The 14,562-nt window shown below is 47.0% G+C and overlaps 1 protein-coding gene across 1 annotated transcript; it reads right to left on the reverse strand.

The window, feature by feature from the left end:
- Positions 1 to 1,569: 1,569 nt before the first annotated feature.
- Positions 1,570 to 14,348, reverse strand: yaf2 (YY1 associated factor 2). The gene is made up of 4 exons (XM_030113454.1): positions 14,199 to 14,348; positions 13,656 to 13,781; positions 3,604 to 3,759; positions 1,570 to 3,361 (listed from the first exon to the last, which is right to left on the reverse strand). The coding sequence occupies exons 1-4, from the start codon at positions 14,222 to 14,224 to the stop codon at positions 3,109 to 3,111; spliced, it is 561 nt and encodes a 186-aa protein (XP_029969314.1). The 5' UTR covers positions 14,225 to 14,348; the 3' UTR covers positions 1,570 to 3,108.
- Positions 14,349 to 14,562: the final 214 nt, after the last annotated feature.

The raw sequence follows: 14,562 nt of genomic DNA on the forward strand, positions 1-14,562 counted from the left end.
GCGCCGCGGCGCCGCACTTCCGGTGCGCGTCTTCACAATAAAAGCTCGTGCTGGATGGAGCGCAACGTGTGCGAGCAGCGCCCTCTGGTGGCGGAGCGGTATACTGCAGGTTTTCAGCTCTTTCGCAGATTCTGAGGAACATTTCTCCTCATATGCATGTTTTTGGATTGTGAAATTAAACTGGACGCCTGGAGGAAAGGAGAACATGCAAAATCCATTCATATTTGAATCCACACCCTTGCAAAAAAATCATTAAAAATTAAAAACAATTGTTATGTACGATGCTACATGCTGTCACTATTAACAATACAAACTCTTTTAAAGAGATAAACTTTGTATTACTATGAACTCCTATATAATATGGCGTGTATAGTAAAAAAAATGATCATTTCAACCTATACATTGCGTTTCTTCTGCTGTTCTTTGCATGGAATCAGAAAGCATTTAACCTGACTTGTTTCTGACATATTTGCAAGAATATAAGACAATAATTTTGAGATGAGTACATTAGATTTTTCTTGTGGTCTTGCTTCTGTGGAGTTTGCGTGTTCTAACTGTGTGTGGGTTTCCTCCCACAGTCCCAAAACACGAATGTGAAGTTAACTGGTGACCCTAAATTGTCCCTAGATGTGAATGAGAATACTTCATGTCTGCTTCACGCCTTCTTTTCCGCCACCGCTTCTGTGCTTTTCTTTTAAAGGTGCCCGCGCCCCTCTTCCCGCCCGGGTCTCCTGCTTTGCCGCTGGCTTGACGCGATGTGGCTCCTGGCTCCCCAGCAGAAGGTCGAGACCCTCGGTGGGGGAAGGGTGGGAGCAAGAAGCAGAGTTGATTCCTCGCGGCCTCCCTCCCCCGCCGCAGGCTGCACCTCTGAAAAGCTCCATTCAGTCCGGCTTTAAGTGACTAGTCGTCATTATCGAGGTGGCTGCATTTGAAAAAAGACAGACCTTAATGTCAACTGCATTTTCATTAAGTGTGGGAAACTGAATTGATGGAAGTGTCTACATGGCAGTGAGCCGCTGCCACATTTACTACAAAGCAAACATTTGCAAGATGATTTCCAAGAAATCAAAGAAAATGTGAAACAATGCATGATAAAATGATTTTTTTTTTGCTTGTATTTTGAAATTTTCTTATTCAGACATGTATTAAACAAGTCACACATTTCAAAACAAACGAGCATGGCAGAAATAAAAAAAAAAAAAAAAAGAAAAAGTAAAACTATACCGATAAGTGACACCAACACATTTAAAGTGTCGTCTCGTTTTCGCCACAAGTGGCAAGTGTTTTTGTAACAGTTCTTTCAGTTCACATCTAGTCCCAGCTAGAGCAGCGAACCTCAACAGTTTACGTCCCTGACACATTAAACAATACTAAAACTAAGAGACACAGCCTGCCCCACGATATACCGAGACTGGAATATTATCATGCCATGAGAGTTCTTAGGATGTGTGCTAAAACGAGAAGTAAAAATCTGGACAATAACACTGGTATGATGGATAATACAACCACATCGAAACATCGTAGTACAATATTTTAGAAATAGCTATTTCTTATGCGCATCTCTACGGGTTTTATAAGTTATTGTGTAGTTAGGTTGATCTAGAGTTGTTCTGCTGGGAGTTCCGTCGGCACTAAAAAGCTCTGGCCGTTTTGCTACGTCGCTTTCTGAAAGTCCGTCGCACTGCGAGACGTCGACACCTGTGCAGCTCAGAAAAGTGCATGTCCAAAAATTCAGCTCTCCGCTCCGTCCTCGCCGGATCCGTTTCCTCGGGTGCGGCGCGGCGTCGGCCCCCTCTCCTTGTGCAGAACGGTGCGATTTAAAAGGTAAAAAAAAGCCAGTGTCAGCTGGAGCCACGGCCCCCCCCCTCCGTCACCTTCTCCATCAGCGAATGTGCAACAGGGAGTCTCTCTCGAAATGTGAAGTGCATTTGTAAATTTGACAGCATTATCGGTGCAGGTGCATCACAAAAAACAAGAATAACAATGGATCAGTTCAACCGTGAAACCCGAATATATCGCATGAGATCAGCTGTTTTTCCTGAAACCGGAAATCATGATCATCAGCAGGAAAATAGAAAAAGATGGTTGAAAATTTTCAATTCATATTATAAATGTAAAAATTAACTTTCCTGATTGTCTCGTTTTTTGAGATGCGCCTGCGATACGCCTCTTTCTGTGGAGACCGTGGGATCAACAATTAGTGAGCAGTGAACTTTTCTACTTCATGCAAACAAAGCGGCAGATTTAAATACTACTGGAGGGAAGCTGACTGTGACAAACGGATGTAACGACTGGAGCTGCGCTTACAGCTGGAGGGCAGTGGAGAAGCCAGCTGACTGTGGCTCCAACGCAATGACACTGGCGTCGTCCTTTAACGTCGTCCTCAATGCAGTCCTTTATACAGCCCGCTGATGCTCCTGCCCTGAAAGATGACTCAGAAACACCCAGGGGTGCTACAAAGAGTACAGTTGCTATATTGTGTTAAAAAAACAAAAACAAAAACAAGTTTCTCGACAGCAGAGGCAGTCTGAAGGGAGAAAAGCTGAAAGTTTTTCAGATCGGGAGCGGCGGGTCGGTGTGGGTGAGGATTCCAGGCAGGCGGAAAGCTCCACAGATGGTGGCGTGAACGTGTTTCTTTAACAAAAATATTGTGAGGAGAGAGAGGGGGAAAAAAAAAAAAAAAGCCGAGTCATTCAGGAAACGGCAATAAAATCCAGCACGCTTCTCCAAAAGTTGTCCAAAACACTCTCTAGAAATATTTCTCAGTCAGTTCTGAAAAGTTCGGAGTCAAACTGTGAGTAAATATTCTAGCAGTGGGCTTTGGGCCGAGTGTGGCTTCCTTCAGGTGAGTAGAGCGTATAGCTGTTTAAAAAAAAAAAAAAGAGAGAATCCAGAAGAGGTTTGTATTGCTTTCTAGAACACAGAATCCCGCTGCGGCGGAACTCGTTCAACAGATTAAACTCAAACTATAAAAAGTGAGCGATCCTAATAGAAGTAAGCAGAACTTGCAGGGTTCAGTCAGGGTTGTGCAGCTTTGACGTGGAGGCGGGATGAGATGTGTGTGGAGGCGAGGGTTCCCACCCCCCCCCACCCCCCGACGGGGCCGACTCAGTGCGACTCCCCGTTGACGGAGCTGCCCTCGCCCCGCGGCGAGGACGAGCGGGACAGGCCCTTCTCTGTGGTTTCCGAGCTGGAGCCGTTCTGGCTGTGGTGGTCGACCGACGACGCGGAGCTGGACGAGGTGGCCGGGGCGGACGAGGGCTTGGCCTTCTCCTTAAAGTCCGTTATGATGACCGTCAGGTCCCCGACCGTCACCTCCAGGTGCTGGGCGCTGCTGCGGTCGATGTTTTTTAACCTTGGCCTGAAGGGGAGGTGGAGGAAAACGTTAAAAGTTTTTTTTTTTTTTGTTTCTGAAGCATATACTCAACATGATGCCACTGAAACCTCTAAACCCTCTCCCTCGCGTTGCTTTGCATTTTATTTCTGGTGATGAAACGCGACAGCCGAACTCCCGAGGAGCACGCAGAGTCGCTGGAGTTTATTCATGCGTCCCCGTAAAGTGTGCTTCCCGTTGCTCCCCCAGCCTGGCGTCGGCTTGTTTACCTCATCTTCTTGTGACTGTTCTTCTTGAGCGCCGGCTCTCTGTCGCTCTTCTCCCTCTCCACCCGCTCCTTCTTTTCTTTTTTGGGCTGCGAGGGCAACACGAACTGCTGCGTTACCTGCTGCTGAGAGACGAGCTGGGAGACGGGACGAGGCTTCCTGATCCGTGTGGGGGGGGCGGATTGAAGGGTGGAGAGAGAGAGAAGAGAGAGAGAGAGAGAGGCAGATTAATGAGAGGGAAAATCACAGTGAACACATGGCTTCATGGTGGCGTACCAACGTAATCAAGAGCCAATAATCACTGCCAGTGCTGGTTAGGACGGCGCCGCTGAAATGTTCTTAACACTGGCAGCGAGTGGCAACACACAGCGAGAATAAAACACTCCGAATAAGATCCAGCACTCGGCCATCTGCGAGATATGTACCTGCACGGGCTTGTTTAGAGTTCATGTGAGGGAGGAGGCGCCCACAAGACCAGATCTGTTGTCGGTAATACGGAGATTCAAGAGGAAACGCAAGAGTGCAGAACAGAGAAGTCAGAATTCATCACAGATACTCTGTGGAGCAAAGCGCATCTTTAAAATATCTCTATATTTCCTCAGCCCGTCTCCTCGTATTGCAGCCATTTCTGATGTTTACATAACTCAAAACACAACATGCTAGACAATAGTCTCTTAAATCATGAGAAACTGAGTTTGGATACTGAATTCAGAAATCAAACCAAATGATGATGACCGAATTCACTGCTTCCTCTTGTATGAGTCTGACACCAAAATACAAAATACATCCCGACTTCTTTCAATCAACCAGATTTGCCTGAATGGTCAATTCCACTGTTCTGTAGCGTGACGCATTAGATTTATTGCTGCTTCACATTCACTTAAACCCCAAGGAGAGGGTGTGGACTGCCATAAATTCTGTTAGCATTCAAGCCCATGATTCCTCACAGGCTTCTGAGGTGACAGTCTGTGCAAAGTACTTTGTGCCGACGGCACCTTTCTACATTTCATTGCCGTACTTCCTTGTTAAGAACACAACAGAGCGGCTCCATTACTTGTTAGAGGATAACTTTGTTCTTTGCTTCGACTTCACGCGTCAGAAGTGAGAATTATTCAATATAGCGGCGGAACACAGTGACTAAACGTTACTCCTTGCAGCGATATCTACATCCTCTGAGTATCTGCTGTCTTCAAGATGATGCATTATGCAACTGGTTTGGCAACAGTTTGTGCATGCACGGGGGCTGCGATCGTATTTCTGTGCAGAGTGTGTGTGTGTGTGAGTGTGTGTACATTTGTTCTGAGATTGGCAAGAAGCCTAACCAAGAGGCGAACGTGTTGAAAAGGCCATCTGTTGGAAACGGCGCACACATCCCCTGCCTTATCCTGCATGCGCAGGAAAACACGTTTTACACGCAAACGCACTTGCATGGGACGCGCGCGGCTCATGAGGGTGCATGAGTGCAACCACGAGACAAACTGAGGCACACTGAGGAGCGTGCACATGGCTGCACACGTGCATGCATGCATGCATGCATGCGCATACACATCACTGAGCATATGAGACACGAGGTCAAGATGAGAAAACAGCTTTCTGTCGGTCATATTTATAATTGAAGCTAAAATAAATTAATGCTGGAAACGTAAAAAAAAAAAAAAAAAAAAATACAGGTCACACTGGTGAATAAGTTGCATGTATTTTTCTATACCCAGCAGACGTAGCTGCCCCCTCGATAAGCCTCTGCCAGCAGCTGCTGTTCAAGAACCATCTGCGAGTTTGTTTTTTCTTTCTTTGAGCTCAGGCGTTCGTATCGTTAGCCCACAATTAGCCTTCCTTGTGTTTTTATTTCAAGTTTCACTGACACTTCTAATGCTCCGTTTCTGATTTCTGCAGCTTATTTGATCGCTTTCAGCTGAAAGTTGTAACTTTTTCCATTTGGTGCTTGTTCTGTCAGTCAGATAACGGAGGTTTATTCAGCGGTATTATGGCACTATTGTGTTGTATTGCACAAGCGCAAGCTGCTTCGGAATTTTATTTGCGTGACCAGCCACTCGATAAAAAAGTGTGAGTTGTCTGTCACTCTCTCCAGAAGAGTTGTGAAAAGCACTTCCAGAATTTCCAGAAGCGCACTTACTCAGGAATACAAACCTGCGCATAAATATTTTGACAATTAAGCGAATTAGCATGTGATTCATAATAATTAAACATGCACGCTGTCAGAAGCAGTGCACTGGTTGTCCCTGACCTGCCTGTGAGCGCTCGATGAATAAAACGGCAATGCAACTAAAAATCTATGTACATATTTCACTGCATAAATCCTGTAGATGTCTCTTTCATTATTTTAGTGTTTTTTTGAAAATATGGCCTGCTGGGATAACGAAAAACCTGCAAAATTTGTCAGTTAAAGTTAAAAAAAAACAATGTAAAGATATTAAAAAAAGTCATATACATCTCAGTACCATTTACTGAAGGCAACCCTGTATGCAGTGCAGAAATATACAAGATGTAACAGGATTATTCTGAGCATCCAGACAGGTGTAACAATGCACAGTGACTTTTTTCGGGGGGGGGGGATGTGCTTTGGTGGCCTATTTAGCCTAATTTTGGCATCTTCTCCCTGCTTTTCCAGGAGGAAACGCATGATCCAAATCTCCTGGTCTGCGGTCTTCTTCTCAGGGCAAATCTGTTGTTTAACAATTCTGAGATGACCTAAATTGGGGCCCAGCTTCAAAGAGACTTTTCTTCTTTTTTTATTTTTTTTCATCCAGTTATCACTGCCTTCACAGAACTTGCAGTGATTCTAGTGAGGCTAGAGCGAAATGCAAATGGGTCTCTTGGCCTACATAACCGTCTGATAGGGGAGGAGATGTACAGATCCCTAATATGTCTGTCTTGTCAGCAAGATGCCGCAGAACTGCTGACACCTTTTTAAATAAAGGCAGAGGCCTCTCGAAGTCTTCTGTTCTCCGTTGGAGTAATTTGCTCTCTCTGCTTGACATCTTTTAGCTCGATACTCTTCGTACGGCGGCGTCTGGCGGGCTACACTCACTGAGGCCTGCATACAAAAAGACGACTGTCTAGAAAGAATCGACTGCCTTGCCCCGAGGACAAATGTCCTCCAAAAAAAAAAAAAAAAAAAAAAGCTATTGGCTGCCTCATTCATAACCTCCTTTGGCTTGTGTTCGATGAATTCAGTCCAGGGTATCATTATGGCGATTATTTAATGTTTAATTAATGTGTGCTACTTTTCGCTTGAAATGCAATCAAGAAAATCCTGACTTCCCTTATTTTTAAACCTGAACGACTGGCTGTTCCTGACGAGCAAACATGAACAACGCCATGTGCCACGGAGAAGCCGATTCTACCTAATGGAGCTGGCTCGATAATCAGGATTTGAAAGAGGAGACAGACAGCCTAATATTATGACGAGGCAGAGCAGCGGGCCTCGACAGAGCCACCTCTGATAACCCAATCAAACGCTGTTTATCGCAGCACTTAGGCCTTCGCTCCTGGACCCCCTTCAGTCGCAAACCGCGTGTGTGTTTGCGTGCATATCTATTGATTTCCAAAAAGGGATTTCTGAGTCTAATGTAACGGCCGATTCTTTCTGGCAGTAACAGCGTGTTGGAACAGTTGTTCCAGTCGATATTTACTCCGCTCATGCCGTCCACTCTACTGAAGCTAATGGAGTCCCACGCTGGGAAATTAGGACATTATGAGGAGGGCTTAAACAAAGCAAATTCTATTTCCTTCAGAGGAGAGGTATTAGAAAACAACAGATATCGATCAGAGTCATTTCACCGTATGTGTTTTTATTTCTCGACTTAAAGTGATCTTCTGTGATTGTTGTTCTTTCATCAAGTTCCACAACCGAGCATTATCCCCTCTCTTCATCTCTTCAGCAAACGTTTGTACAGTTTAAGCACGAGCTCGAGGCAAACTTCGCTCCATCTCGCCAAATGATCGCTGCGACATCAAAACGCCGCCGCTGATCCCTCGCGTGCTTCATCGCTGACAGGGGGAAACTCTGCGCGACCCCGACACAAAAACTCCCAAACACACGCCGTCCTGCTCTCTTCCTCATGAGCCCACCGGCCTCACAACTCTCCCACTGTCGGACCGAGTCTGAAAGCAGGACGTTTAAAGCAGTAGGCACAAGAGGAACCAATGACGTGATGGTAAATCTGTCACACATTCTAAATCTGTCTCACATTCCAAAACTAGTTTGCTGAGGAAAAGTTATTTTGGGGAAGATATCTATCGTTTTGTTGCCCAGCCCTACTCGGGAGTTTAATTTTTCAAGTGTTTGAGAACATTTGCTCCGCGTGGAGGAGGTGGGGGGGTTTGGAACATTGCAGAACGGGATTCTGCAGATGTTTGTGCTGATTGCTTACATTTATCGAGGGCATTGTGTGATGAGCAAACAGCCCACGGGACGGGCACGGCGGCGGCGTGCAGCTACAAACAAACCTCATCTCGCCGCTCTGTGATGATTGCGAGATCATCGTGAAATAGCTTATTTTACGCCCTGTTGAACATCCCTGGATCCAGGTGTAGGGGTGTGTTCGGTGTGTGCGCAGGTTGTACGCTGCTCCTGGGAGCTCCTCCAAACCCGATGATTAATGTCTTTCCCTGCCTGTACATGCTGCCACAATGTGTGTGTGTGTGTGTGTGTGTGAAAGAGAGAGAGAGAGAGAGAGAGAGAGAGAGAGACAGATGGCCGTCCACGTCCTGTGGTTTATGACACCTTCTACAGCACGCTAGCCACACCATGCTACATCCTCCCCTCGCACAGGAGCCTGGCCGCACAAACGCCAACGCGCACGCCGCGCAGTGTGTCATGCATCGGTGCCGGCGCAGTAATTACAGGCTCATCACGTCGCCATAATCTTGAGCCACTGTGACGTGATAACAGCCGGCGCCGTTGTCCGCCGTGTGTGTGTGTGTGTGTGTGTGTGTGTACCCGGTGTTTGCATGCCGTGTGAGAGCTAATACCGGTAACCCACGCCGTCAAGCCGACCGCGTCGCTTATTTGAGGAAGCGATGGCTTAAACGAGACGGCGAGACGCGGAGCGCTCGGTGGAAGACGCCGCTTTACGGCAGCCGTTGCGTTACAGCTACAGTTTTCCATATAAACACCGGCTCGTAAAACGCGTTTATGTCAGAGGAGCGCATTAAAACGGGCAATAACGGGTAATCGCCGGCGAACCGGGGACTATTCAAACTCTGAATCGCTTTCCGAAGAAGGCGCGACTTAGCTACGCGTCAGCGGCATTACTGAAGAGAGAAAGCAAACCAAACAAAATCATGACAGTCATTTAAAGGTGTTTTTCTCTGCGAGTTGCACATTTTGAATCACCACAGTGGGAATTGCAGACAAGAAATAACAAAACCTGACTTTGTCTGCACATTGTCTGGATTTTTTTCTCCACTGATGGAAGAAAGTAGAGTAAATTAGGCAGAGAAGGGCACCGCAAACCTAATAGAGTTTGAAAAGAGCATTTCTGCTGCTATCTGTGGAATAATTCTCTCAGGTGATCTAATCTTGTAAGCATAAACCCAGGCAATGGAATATGAGATAAATAAAATATGTTTCACGCTTTGCATTTGAAATGATTCATTTTCTCCTCCTTCGTGTATAACGTAAATATTGAAAGTGACTAATCTCTTGCTGTTGTACACATTTTCAACAAATCTGTTATTTTGAAGGAAGATAAACATGACAATTAATTCGTTTTTCTCTCTTTTTTTTTTTTTACATCAAGGATGAGATCAAATCCAATCATCACGCGCTCCATTCAGCTCGCTTCTGTGACTCATTATCTCTGTTTGGCGAATTCACGCGCCGCAGCACAGCCGGCTGATCATTATCTGAGATTCATAACAGATATCGACACAAACCAATCACTGTCTGGATTGATAAAGTTCACACAAACACTGCAGACAAGAGATTACCGACATCCGCAGTACAGCCCTCCCTTTTTTTTTTTTTTTAAGGAGAACCGAACCACTGTTCATAAGTTCAGAAATGTCACAATCCAACAAATAGTTTTAATCGTTTTAAGGAAGTTTGTTTCTCACATGCTGATCAGCTGGAGGCTACAGATTAAGAAGCAGGAGAGAATCGAGGATGTCACCTTGAACTGTGGAAAACTAATATTGACGCGCTGACATTTTTCACTATTTTCAGACGTATTCTTGGAGTGGATGTCTCGAGGAGAAGATAACCGACAGGCTAATCAATAGGACGTATCGACTGAAAAGGTACCTGTCTTATTACACACAGTCACGAGGCCTGTGCTCTTCCTCGGTTTTCAGGATTCTTTCAAGCGTATCGGTCCAAGATTCCTGCAGCAGATACTAAAATAGTCATATTTCCAAGCAGGTGGACCGACTGCGATTGAGCCAAAAGCAGAATCATAACCCAGTTTTCGGTGCGTGGACCGCAGATGAACTGTGAGGGTGTTTCTTCTGCGGAGGATGATAAGAATCAACATTTAACCAGCCAAATGCTGAACGGCTTCCCGGCCAGCCGGAGCGGCTTCTGTGCTTGTTTAAGGTGAAGCTGACAAAAACCGGCGGATCAGTCATCCCGTCACCGGGAGACGCGCCGGGTGAAGTTCAAGAGAGACGCAGAGAGGAGGAGACAGAAATAGAGCAAACAGCGATGACGGAGCGATGGGGGAGATAAAGAGGTGGGGAAGAGGTGAACGCAAACAAGAGCGAGCTAATAGGAACACGATCGAGCTCACTGTCCCGACCTGCGAGGCGGCGAGTTGAAATCTAATGCCGCCAAACCGGCTCGGTGTGTTTCCCAGGTGGGTCGGACTTGTCAGAGCTCGGCTCAGCGAACAGACGCAGGTGGCGGAGACACCAGAGAAGGTCACACTACTCTATTACACCCTGCAGAATTTGGCTAAAGATGATGTTTAAGTTCAACAGCCGTCAGATTTGATTATAAACACTTCTTATTTCCCATCGTGTCACTTAACCATTTGGGCGACGCGTCAATCCAGGTCAGGTGACGATGGGCGCACCGCGAGGCCCTCGGCCCGTCGCTCAAGGACGCTCCGCCACGGTGTTTCCGCCGACGCGGGAATCGGACCCGTGACCTTGCACTTCACTCGTCAAACTGCGTCTGTGAGCACCAACAAAGCCGCTTCCATCTATCACGCTTGTTTTCAAAGGCTGGAACCGAGCCCGAAGAGTCGCGGGGAGATAAAACGTCTCTCTCCCCACTTCTCCTCCGCAAAGTCTCAAAGTAATGAGACTGCACCGACGCTGTGATCCCAAAGCTCCTCTAAGACTGCTTTAATTAAATACTGTAAGCTCGCAGCTTAAAGTAGAAGAGCAACATATTTTTTTCATATAAAAATCGCCAGGTTTGCAGCAGGGGTGCGTTTCCTCGCTGAAGGAATGTTTCCAACTTGTTTAAATATCAATGTTGTCTTGCTTAAACTATTTGCGCAGGTCTCTCTTTTGTCTCCTGGAATTTGACTTCCCCGCGGTGCAAATTTCCGGACCGCTGACAGAATTATTTGGGCATCAGTCAGTTCCCACTTTGTCAAAGCCGTCTCGCTCTTCCCATTTAGTCGGCCTTCCTTCGATAAGCGAGCCCCGTTCCGCTGATGTATCCCTGTCTGCCGGCGGACTCGCGGCCCCGTGGCGTGCTTTCAATCAGGCCGCCGGCTCCGCGCCCCCGCGGTAGATCATCTCCTCACATCGCGGACGGATCAAGGTTGCGCGATCTGCTCCACCTCGTCCTCATGAAACATTTAAATATTCATCTATGATGGCTTTCTACGTGCAAACACTCATTATAAATAATTTCACAACCACATCCTGGACTGATTTTTTTTTTTTTTTTTTTTTTTTTTTTGCATTAATAACGCCTCGTTCTTGCAAATTGTAGAAGTGGAATTCTGAGTGTGGGGTTCTTGCTCTTAAAATAAGCCGATTGGAGTCAGCTCCACATTAGCGGTGACCTTCAGGCTGTGGGAGACTTCCTCTAACCGCTGGACGCCGCCTCCCCTCGCTTGTGTCAGGCATTAATTCATTACTTCACAGCAATCGCCCAGTCATGCTTGTTTAGCAACCAGAGAGGGAAATTGCCATGTTCTGCATTTATATTCTGCATGTTGTTTGCCCTTTAGCACCTTGGCTTGCTTCGCTGAGAGAGAAATCCACTTGTCCGTCGTGTTTGGTCATTAACGGCCGCGACCACCTGTGCGGCCGTTTTGCTGCAGTGTTTTTTTTTTTTTTTGCAGCACGTTTGGTACGTTTGGCCTCGTGGAAGCGAGGAACCACACACTCGATACTACCGAAACGCTTCTGCAGCGCTGCAGCTGGGATGACAGGAGGTGATTAACATTAAATAAGACCTTCTCACGGACATTTTCCTGAGAATCGAGGTTGCGGGGAGGTATCTTTCATTTTGGTGTTGAAGCTTCTGGTGACATGAGGATTCATACAGGCAAAGCAGCTTGGCCAGAGTTGAGTGCTGGACCCAACGATAACAGCAAACTACTCAGTCTGTGTGTGAGCAGGGACTGCACACTCCAGTGTGTGTGTACAAGTATGTATGCAGTCATGTGTAAAATCTGCATGTTGTGTGTGTGTGCAAGTGTGTGTGTGATGACAGCAGGCTGATTAAGCTGTTGCATAGTAATGAGCTATGGCTGTCTGTCTGGCAGCTGCTCTGACAACCTCTTTTCACAACTGGCCCTCCCACACACACATGCACACACACACACACACACACACACACACACACCCGGGAATAAACACAGCGGTCTGCGCCGGCACGCACCAACCACAACCTCAATTGTGAAGACGGCATAAAGGACGATAACAGCTCTGATCCATCGCTCCTAATCACTGGGAAAAGTGCGCTAATGCAGAAGAGGATAATTAGTGATGCATTAAAAAGGCTGATCATGTAACACACACTGGTTCGTACAGTCCCCGCTAACAGCTACACATCCTCTCCTTCGCCCTTTGTTGTGTTTTCCTCTTGATAATGACTTCCACTCAGGAATAACAGTCATTTCCTGCTTCAAATCACCGATGTCAGGGGACGCATCAGCCACAGGGCAGGGAGCGTGCATGTGCTCACGCTGTGTATCTGCATGCCCGAGTACCTGTGCGGGAGGTCATGTGCATGTCTGTAAGACGCATCCAGAACCCGACACCCGCCCCGCACACACCCCCCCCCCCCTCCCCCCCCCACCGTCTGTTACACATATCTCCGGGGCAACAAGATGGATGTGTGCGCTTTAAAGAGCCAGCCATCCGTCTTCCTCATTTCACTGAGGTCAATGGAAGCTCAGGGGTGAGAAGATGGAGACAAATGCTAAGCTGTGAGCAGATGTGGGAAAGGCGCATTTTACAAATTGGCACACAAAGTTTGAATCTAGATTTGCTTTCATGCACTAAGATGTCAAGCAGACACAACTACTGGAAGATATGAGGAGGATAATAAATAAATAAACAATGCTGTTTATGTTTACACTGTAGCAAAGCCAGAGTTGCCACATCTTGATCTCCTATAGGGACATATAGGAGTTTGTTTTTACTGAAGTGTATCAAGTATATGACTTTACCTTTCAGGGAATAGAATAGGAATATTTTTCTAATCCCGGGGGAAATCTTGTTAGTGTTGCTCAAGAGTGCCGAATCCACAAATGTAGATTAGATATCAAAGGAAATCAGGAGAAGGTCTTGACAGTAAAGTGACTATTTATATATACCGAGGAGTTGCAGAGCGTGGCGGCCGCATTAAAGATGGATGAATATTCAAATGTTTTTGTTTTGTGTGTGAAGTAGGATTGGTAGTGTGTTGCTGAGCACATACTCAAGATTACTAGTGATTACCTGTGCAATATACTCATTTATCTCAGCGATCTGCTCATCGTGCATGTAGAAAATCTGCTAAAAGGGGAGGCAGTGGGAGAGACCCCCCCCCCCCCCCCCCCCCCCCCCCCCCCCCATAATCCCTGTGGACCCCCGCTGCAGATGCGGAGGAGCCCAGAGGTGGCGGATCTCCGTCCTCTTACCTTGTTGATGTCCCCTTCCTGACATCACACATCATGCACTTAAAAGCCTCCGCCGTGTTCTTGTACGTGCACACGCTGCAGTCCCAAAACCCCTCGTCGGAGGAGGGCTTCGGTTGACGCTTCGGCCTTTAAAGACAATAAATATAGGGTAAAAAAAAATAAAAAATAAAAAGGAGGGGGGAAGAAAAGAGAAAATTTGAAAGCGAAAAGAGGCGGAAGGGGAGAGAATGGGGACGGGGCGAGAAAAGAGACGAGTGAGTTGAGCTCTCAGCCGCGAAGGCTATCGATGGCAAACATCTGGGTAAGCCTATAGGATTTAGGAAATCATCTGCAAAGCGCGCTGTGATCCGACACTGTAATTGGCGATGAGGTTTTAACACCCGCACACACACACACACATACACACACATGCAGTGAGAGCGCGAGAGGAGGGGGGGGGGGGAGACTGTAGAGAAAACCAATTTCTTCCCCCCCGTGTGCTCGCCTATGTCCGCTCCCCTCCCCTAGCTTGATTATTTAGGACGCGCTGAACTCGCTGGTTACCTTGTCGGACTCCTCTTGTCGCCCATGCCAGACCAGGGTTTATCTGGGGGTGGTGAGACGAGCAGAAGTCTCGTTATTTCCGATAATTTCAGCAAAGAAACGATGCGCCTGTGTCGCTCGGCTTCCAGCTGTCGTGGAAACTCCGCTTGGGAAAAGGTCACGTGACTGGCCGCGGCCAATCAGAGGCGGGGTTACTTCCCGAGGCTGACATTCCTCTTGATGAATCAATGTGGCCTTCACGGACCCTCCGGAAACTCCCGTTCGTGTGCAAGTTCACGTTTACAGAGGTGTCAAACATAACGCCCGCGTTCCGAAACCGGCCCGCCAAATAGTTCAATCCGAAAATTGACTGCATTCTTTTTCA

Source organism: Salarias fasciatus, chromosome 17 (genome assembly GCF_902148845.1).
Source record: "Salarias fasciatus chromosome 17, fSalaFa1.1, whole genome shotgun sequence".
In the NCBI taxonomy this organism is placed as follows: Eukaryota; Metazoa; Chordata; class Actinopteri; order Blenniiformes; family Blenniidae; genus Salarias; species Salarias fasciatus.

Excerpts from the sequence above, each read along its gene's own strand:
- yaf2 (XM_030113454.1), bottom strand. The coding sequence starts at position 14,224 with ATGGGCGACAAGAGGAGTCCGACAAG. Across the intron at positions 13,782-14,198 it reads GACAAGAGGAGTCCGACAAG|GCCGAAGCGTCAACCGAAGC; the intron begins GTAACCAGCGAG and ends TTGTCTTTAAAG. Across the intron at positions 3,362-3,603 it reads AACAGTCACAAGAAGATGAG|GCCAAGGTTAAAAAACATCG; the intron begins GTAAACAAGCCG and ends CCTCCCCTTCAG.